Source organism: Ictidomys tridecemlineatus, chromosome 6 (genome assembly GCF_052094955.1).
Source record: "Ictidomys tridecemlineatus isolate mIctTri1 chromosome 6, mIctTri1.hap1, whole genome shotgun sequence".
Classification (NCBI taxonomy): domain Eukaryota; kingdom Metazoa; phylum Chordata; class Mammalia; order Rodentia; family Sciuridae; genus Ictidomys; species Ictidomys tridecemlineatus.
This window is the reverse complement of record NC_135482.1, coordinates 65480682-65488925: the sequence shown is the minus strand read 5'-3', so window position 1 is coordinate 65488925 and position 8244 is coordinate 65480682. Positions and strand designations below refer to the sequence as shown.

Genomic DNA, 8244 nt, shown 5'->3' with positions numbered 1-8244 from the left:
GTGTGTGTGTGTGTGTGTGTGTGTGTGTTATATTGAGGATTTAACCTGGAGGTGCTCTACCACTGAGCAACACCCTTAGTCCTTTTTTTGTTTTTATTTTGAGACAGGGTTTCACTAAGTTGTCCAGGCCAGCTTTGAATTTGAGATCCTTCTGCTTCAGCCTCTGGAGTTGTTAGAATTTTAGGTGTGTACCACCATGCCTGGCTATTTTGAGCACTTTTGCATACAAGGAATATCTAAGGTGACATCAGCCTGCTCTGGGTCACACCTAGTTTCATGGCATGCATTCATTTGGTCATTGTGAGCCAACAGAAGTGCCTACATGCCAGTATCATGAGACACTGAACTGAGCCAGAAGATGCTGAAGGATCTCTTCTTCATGAAGAATCATTAGAACAGAGAAGAAACCTTCCTCTCCACCTCCATTGGATGTCATTACCCACCCTCTACTCTTCCTGAGGCTCTTCATATATTTGGGTCCTGGGTTTAGTCTGAAAGGGGGAAGATAGTGGAGGGGTAGTTTTTTCTAGCTTTGAGAATTAAAAACTGGAATCTCTACCCAGGTGCAGTGGTACATACCTGTAATCCCAGTGGCTCACAAGGCTGAGATAGGAGGATCATGAGTTCAAAGCCAGCCTCAGCAATGGTGAGGTGCTAAACAACTCAGTGAGACCCTGTCTCTAAATAAAATACAAAAAAAAAAAAAAAATAGGGCTGGGGATGTGGCTCAGTGGCCCCTGAGTTCAATCCCTGGTACAAAAAGAAAAAAAATTGGAATCTCTGCCCTTGCCCAAAATTAATTCTTGAGTATCAAGCATTAATTGTATACTAAGTATTGAGCTAGATACTTTGTGATACAATGATAGGCACATGAAACATGGAGTTTATAAAATCTGGTGGAGGCAGGTGCTGTGGCTCATGCCTGTAATCCCAGCAGCTCCAGAGGCTGAGACAGGAGTATTGCGAGTTCAAAGCCAGCCTCAGCAATGGAGAGGCACTAAGCAACTCAGTGAGACCCTGTCTCTAAATAAAATACAAAATAAGATTGAGCATGCGGCTCAGTGGCCAAGGCCCTAGTAGAGAAAAAAATAAAATCTGGTAAAGGAGAAGAATACTAAATAATCACACCACCAATATGTAATTACAAAATATAAATGATATGAGAGTAAGTAGAAAGTTATATGAAATATTATGTAGTATAGAATCTGACCTAGTCTGACCTAGTCTCCAAGTCTTTAAATGAGATGACAGTTGGGTTTCCATCATGGAAGAAAGAGTATGAGTTGAGTGGACAAATGTGTTGAGGGCAGTTTTGGGCAGTTTTGGTTGGAGGAGGTATTATAGGCAAAGGAGGAATGTGTTTGATGGACCCACACAGGAATGATGTCATGAGCCTGATTCTGTCACAGTTGGACACAGTAAAATATAGCAGGCTGTCAGTTTCAGGTGGATGGGGTAAGGCGTTTATTTGATTTTTGGACCAGATGGCAGAGAAGGAGCTGGTCTTAGCAACACAACGACATCCCTATCTACACGATGATGACCACATCATCAGGTGGTTATTGACTTTGTATTGAGTTTAGATGTCACAATGTGTTCCTCCCTTTCTACATGTTGACCCTAAGGCTATGTTTTTTTATTTATCCCACCCAGGGAAAAATACTCTAGAAGGCTGAGTTCAAGAAACTCCTTGGATGTGGGGTCTCCCTTGGCTGCCTGCCTGATTGAGTGGCCTAGCACAAGGCCCAGCTGCCTCCAGTAATTGTCAGAACAAAAAAGTGACAAGCATGTGAATGCTAGGGATGCCAGGTCAGTCACTTCCTGTTTGTTGTGCATCTTTTAGGCTTAGCTCCAAGGTGACTGCAAGGACAGAGTTCACAAATGTGAATTAGGCTTTCCCGGATGGAGAATTCCTTGTTAGTGGTGCCATCTGCAGGACATTAAAGAATTTGCTATGAGTTTGGTGGGATTGAGTGGAGAAAATAGCCTTACTCAAGCATTTCAGTCTAAATCACAACCTGGGTCCCCCACATTGGGGTGGGGGACCCAGTTTCCTTTGTTTTTTTTTAGCAAACAATATTTACGGCTCCAGTCTTACAAGGCAGGACACAGAACTGTGATACCATTTCCTTTGCTCTCTACTGATTAAATCTATCACCTGTAGAATAAGGCAGGGCTCCTCCTATTTTATTTTATTTTATTTATTTATTTTTAAAGAGAGAGTGAGAGAGGAGAGAAAGAATTTTTAATATTTATTTTTTAGTTGGCGGACACAACATCTTTGTTGGTATGTGGTGCTGAGGATCAAACCTGGGCCGCACGCATGCCAGGCGCCAGGCGAGCGCACTTCCACTTGAGCCACATCCCCAGCCCTGGCTCCTCCTATTTTAAATGTTTATTTTTTAGTTTTAGATGGACACAATATCTTTATCTTATTTTTATGTGGTGCTAAGGATCAAACCCAGTGCCTCACACATGCCAAGCAAGCGTGCTACCACAGCACGCTGTTACTTGAGCCACATTCCAAGCCCCTGGGCTCCTTCTATTTTAATAGTGTCTTCAAGAAGGAGAACAGCCAGAGTGCTGGCCTATGCCTGTAATCCCAGGAACTCAGGAAGCTGAGGAAGGAGGATCACAAGTTCAAAGCTAGCCTTGGCAATTTAGTGAAATCTTGTCTAAAAATTCTAAGTAAAAAATAAAATGCCAGCCAATCCCCACAAGCAAAGGCCCAACATGTTTTCTAATATGCAGATGCTACAATGGGTGGGGGGTTGGAGAATAAAAATTCATTGAATTAGACAAAGGGGAATGAAGGGAAGGGAGGGAGGTTGGGAACAGGAAAGACAATAGAATAAATCAAACATAACTTGCCTGTGTTCATATATGAATACACAATCAGTGTAATGCCACATCATGTACAACCGCAAAAATGGGAAGTTATAATCCATATATGTATGTCAAAAAACATTCTACTATCATGTATAACTATAAAGAACAAATAAAAAAATAAATTAATAAGTAAAAAGGACTGGGATATAGCTTGTGGCCCAGTGGTTAAGTACCTCTGGATTCAATCCTTGTTACCAATAAGGAAAGGAAATGATAAATAAATTAGTGCTGGGATGTAGTTCCATGGTAAAGCACCCCTGGTTCAATCTCCAGTACCAACCAACAAAAAAAACTCACAAAACAAAATATCATCCTCCTCAGATTTATCCTTGTGCTTTTTGTATGTGAAGTAATTTTCTCCAAGGTTAAATCCTCTATTTGGATCCTTTTTTTTTTCTTAAAAGTGCTAAGTTGGGGGCTGGAGATGTGGCTCAAGCGGTAGCGCGCTCGCCTGGCATGCGTGCGGCCCAGGTTCGATCCTCAGCACCACATACAAACATGTTGTGTCCGCCAATAACTAAAAAAAATAAAAAAATATTAAAAAATTCTCTTTCAAAAAATAATTGAAAAAAAATAAAGATATTGTGTCGAACTAAAAAAACTAAATATTAAAAAAATATCATAAGCATATTTGTTTAAAAATAACAATATGAAGCTCATTGTGTGCTAGCATAAATATATTTAAAAAAAAAAAGTGCTAAGTATTGAACCCACCAACCCAGAGGCTCCCACATATTAGGCAAGCTCTCTATGGCTCAACTATATCCTTAGCCCCTCTAACAGACCTTTAGATTTAATTGAACTATAAACTTGAAAGAATGTAAACCATGCCAAGTGCTACATATTATCAGACCTTTAGATTTAATTGAACTATATGCTTGAAATAATGCAAATCATGCCAGATGTTACATAGTGTGACCCCTCATCCTACCATTTACAGTTGTTGCCATTACATCTTGTAATGCAATCCCCCCTCTCCAATGCACATGGCCTATTGTTCAATCTTTGGTTTTCTTCTCTATCCCAGGGACACCCAACCACTTAGCTACATCCCCAGTCCATTTTGAGACAGGATCTTGCAAAATTGTAGAGGGTAACCTTGAACTTTTTCCTCCAGACTTTGCTTCCTAAGTCACAGGGGTAAAATGTGCCACCATACCTCCTAGGGCTATTGTTGATTACTATAAATCCTGCAACTTTTTTTCGCATTTTTAGAGCTGAAACAGCTTATCACCCTTTTCTACTTCAAGGGTCTTTTTGAGGTTTTGTGTGTGGTAATGGTAATAGCAGCCATTAATAGGCTATTTAAAACCACATATAACTTTGACAATAACTCAATTCCTTTGGTGCTCCAGATTGAGCCCAGTCCACTATGCTTCAAGGTAGCAAAATGAACTTAGATAGGTAGTGAGGGTCTTTGACAATGTGTTGCAGTGATTCCATATTGGATGCGTTACAATAAAGCACAGGAGACAAAGCACTTTTCCTTAAAGCCTTTACTTTGAGACATGATGGAAAAATTTTACAGGTACACATGGAAAAAGACAGACATGTTCATGATTGAGTGAAGACAATCTAATCAGTAAACTTCAATGCCTGTTAGCTAATGCTGAAGCTGAAGTTCTGGGAGTATGACATGCTGCAGGGCTGAAAGGAATAGGTAATTAGTATTCCTCTCCTTCTTCCTCACCCTCTCCTTCAACAGAATCCACACCAACCTCCTCATAATCTTTCTCTAGGGCAGCCATGTCCTCACGGGCCTCAGAAAACTCTCCTTCCTCCATCCCCTCACCCACGTACCAGTGAACAAAGGCACGCTTGGCATACATCAGGTCAAACTTGTGATCCAGGCGAGCCCAGGCCTCAGCAATGGCTGTGGTGTTACTCAACATGCACACAGCACGCTGTACCTTGGCCAGGTCTCCACCAGGAACCACAGTGGGAGGCTGGTAATTAATGCCAACCTTGAAGCCAGTGGGGCACCAATCCACAAACTGGATGCTGCGCTTGGTCTTGATGGTGGCAATGGCAGCATTGACATCTTTGGGGACCACATCACCACGGTACAACAGGCAGCAAGCCATGTATTTACCATGGCGGGGGTCACATTTTACCATCTGGTTGGCTGGCTCAAAGCAAGCATTGGTGATCTCTGCTACAGAAAGCTGTTCATGGTAGGCTTTCTCAGCAGAGATGACGGGGGCATATGTGGCCAGAGGGAAGTGGATGCGGGGATAGGGCACCAGATTGGTCTGGAATTCTGTCAGGTCAACATTCAGGGCTCCATCAAATCTGAGGGAAGCAGTGATAGAAGACACAATCTGGCTAATAAGGCGGTTAAGGTTAGTGTAGGTTGGGCGCTCAATGTCAAGGTTTCTGCGACAGATGTCATAGATGGCCTCATTATCTACCATGAAGGCACAATCAGAGTGCTCCAGGGTAGTGTGGGTAGTGAGGATGGAATTATAGGGCTCAACTACAGCTGTGGAAACCTGGGGGGCTGGGTAAATGGAGAATTCCAGCTTGGACTTCTTGCCATAATCGACAGAGAGACGTTCCATCAGCAGGGAGGTGAACCCAGAACCAGTTCCCCCACCAAAGCTGTGGAAAACCAAGAAGCCCTGAAGACCTGTGCACTGGTCAGCCTGTAGGGGAAGAAAAAGGAAATAAGGAAATGTAATATTTTAATGCTAATTCAATTGCGTGCATGCACTGGGGACTGAACTCAGAACCTTGTGCAAACTAGGTAAGCACTTTATCACTGAGTTAACATCCCCCAGCCCTTTACCCTCCCCCCCACAAACATTGAGACTACAGAAGCATACCATTGCGCCTGGCCAGATTTTCTACAGAACTATTCATAATTTCTTTAAATCATGACCATATCCAGATAGCATTAAAAAATTGGCTAACAGACACACCACAAATTATTCTACAGCTAGGGACTGACTGGCAAAGAAGTCTAATTAATTAATATAGTAAGCAGCCTATTCCACTTTGCTGGAACCAAAGAACAAAGTCATTAGGTCAGTCCATTCAATTTGCTTTGGAGCCTCTCACCCCATTTAAAATACATATTCATTTAAGGTTTTTACCAGTTTACGAATTCGGTCCAAGACAAGGTCAATGATTTCCTTGCCAATGGTGTAGTGGCCTCGGGCATAGTTATTGGCAGCATCTTCCTTGCCTGTGATGAGCTGCTCAGGGTGGAAGAGCTGACGGTAAGTCCCAGTTCGAACTTCATCTGAAAAAGAAAAGGAAACCAGCACCCTCACTTAATAACCTGCACAAAACTGCTCAACTCTGGTGGGAAGGACAATGGAGAACCCAAGACATACCCAGTCAACTCACCAATGACCGTGGGTTCCAGGTCTACAAACACTGCCCTGGGTACGTGCTTGCCAGCACCCGTCTCACTGAAGAAGGTGTTGAAGGAGTCATCTCCTCCCCCAATGGTCTTGTCACTTGGCATCTGGCCATCAGGTTGGATGCCATGTTCCAGGCAGTAGAGCTCCCAGCAGGCGTTTCCAATCTGGACACCAGCCTGGCCTACGTGTATGGAGATGCACTCACGCTGTGGAAAGGACAGGGGAAGTCATGGAATTTAAAACAAATTCCTTTTTTAATTTTTTTTTTTTTTAAGTTTTGGTGCTTGGATTGAGTCCAGGATACTTTCTAACTGAGCTACACACTCAGTTTTTTTTAATTTTGAGACAGGGTCTCACCAAGTTCCTGAGGTTGTCTAGAACTTGCAATCCTGCGCCAACCTCCTAAACCGCTGCTATTACAGGTGTGCTACCAAGCCCCCACTACCACAAATTATTTTTTCAGGCACATGCCTGTAATTCTTATCAATTTAGGAAGAGACAAGAGGATCACATGTGATCCAAGCCAGCTAGGCAAATCCAGGCGACCCTGTCTTAGAACAAAAATTAAAGGTCGGGAATGTAGCTTAGTGGAAGAGTATTCTCCGGTATTGCAAAAAATGATTTGAGCTGGGGACACAGCTCAGTGATGAGCCCTGACTGGATTCAATCTCCACCATAAAATAAACAATCCAAAATGTCGTATTTTTTTTTCCCCCCGTAGTAGAGAATGATTTTTTCCCCTCCGACCCTTAAATCGAGAAGTGCTATTTTGAGACCTGTAAGAATGCTTAGACAGGTTCCTCTTAACACAGGGCAGTGAGAAATTCATCCACCACCCATTGCTCAGGCCCAGAACCCCACTTCAGTACAGTTGGCCAGATTTCCGGACTGCTCTCAGCACGGGAAGCACATGGCAGGAGTGCAAAGAAAATGTCTGGCCGCAGGGACAAGGGGTGGGGCTCTGCGGCACTAGATGAATGAGCAATTCAGGGAGCGCGCACTGCTGCGCTCAAAGGCGGGGGTGCGCAGCTGCAGATGCCCGCAATACCTGCAGGCACTGGGCTCAGCCCTGCACCTCCCCATCTGTTTCAGAGGCCCCAATGCAGATTTCCATTCTCTCCAAATTCTTCACTGCCACCACCTGCTCCCCACAGGATTTCCTAGTGCAGTGGAGACAGGTTCTCTGAAAGCTGTTAGATGTTAATTGTCTTAATAGGCTGGGGCGTAGTGTTGTACAGTGTTAAGAAAACTCCATGGGTTACAGGGGCTACGCCCTGCAGTCACGGAGCCGCAGAACCTCTGTGCGCATGCGCACATTGCAGTGGTAATTTCCCGCCGCTCTCGGGCGGGAAGGTAACGGTCGCGCCTGCGCTTTGTCTCCAGCTTCTTCCCGCCCCCGCTTTTCGCGCTCCGGAGGAAGTGAGGGCGGGGTGACTGCGCGCACCCGCCTGAGGGGTTTAGGATGGGGGAAGGGCACGCGCGGGAAAGGGTAGGGTCTTGAGACGCCGGGCCCGAGTTTAACGCTACGAGCTCCAGATACCGCGGGGCGGGTGCCTCGCCATTACCCCCAGAGCCCGAGGTGAAATCCCGTAGCCCCCTTTTATCTGGTCCCCAGCCCTTGTCCCCGGATCTCATCTACCCCCGCCTCCGCCTCGCCTTTTGCTCTCCAACGGGATGGCGTTTGTCCCAGCCTTCTCTAGCTAGAAGCCCTTCGCACCTCTCCCGCTCGTTTTCCCCCGGTTTTCCCGAACATCTCAGGGCGCCGCGGCGCGGTCCACTCACCATGGTGGCTACGAATTAGGAAGCAAAGGCAACAGGAGCAGACACCGGGTCCTGGTTACTGTCCCCGACAAGCTAAGAGTCGAGGTAAGTAACGCACTGAGGCGGGGGCGGCGCTGGAGCCTCTTAAGTAGCGGCTAGGGAGGGGCGGGCGGGCACGCGCGGCGCGGCGGCCGCAGCCCCTCCCCCTACACAGGCGTCCACTCGG

The 8244-nt window shown here is 45.3% G+C and overlaps 1 protein-coding gene across 1 annotated transcript; it reads right to left on the bottom strand.

Moving 5' to 3' along the window:
- Positions 1 to 4367: 4367 nt before the first annotated feature.
- LOC101973055 (tubulin alpha-1B chain) lies at positions 4368 to 8191 on the bottom strand. Its single transcript, XM_078014743.1, has 4 exons — positions 8040 to 8191; positions 6241 to 6463; positions 5985 to 6133; positions 4368 to 5534 (listed from the first exon to the last, which is right to left on the bottom strand). The coding sequence occupies exons 1-4, from the start codon at positions 8040 to 8042 to the stop codon at positions 4554 to 4556; spliced, it is 1356 nt and encodes a 451-aa protein (XP_077870869.1). The 5' UTR covers positions 8043 to 8191; the 3' UTR covers positions 4368 to 4553.
- Between the last annotated feature and the right edge of the window lie 53 nt (positions 8192 to 8244).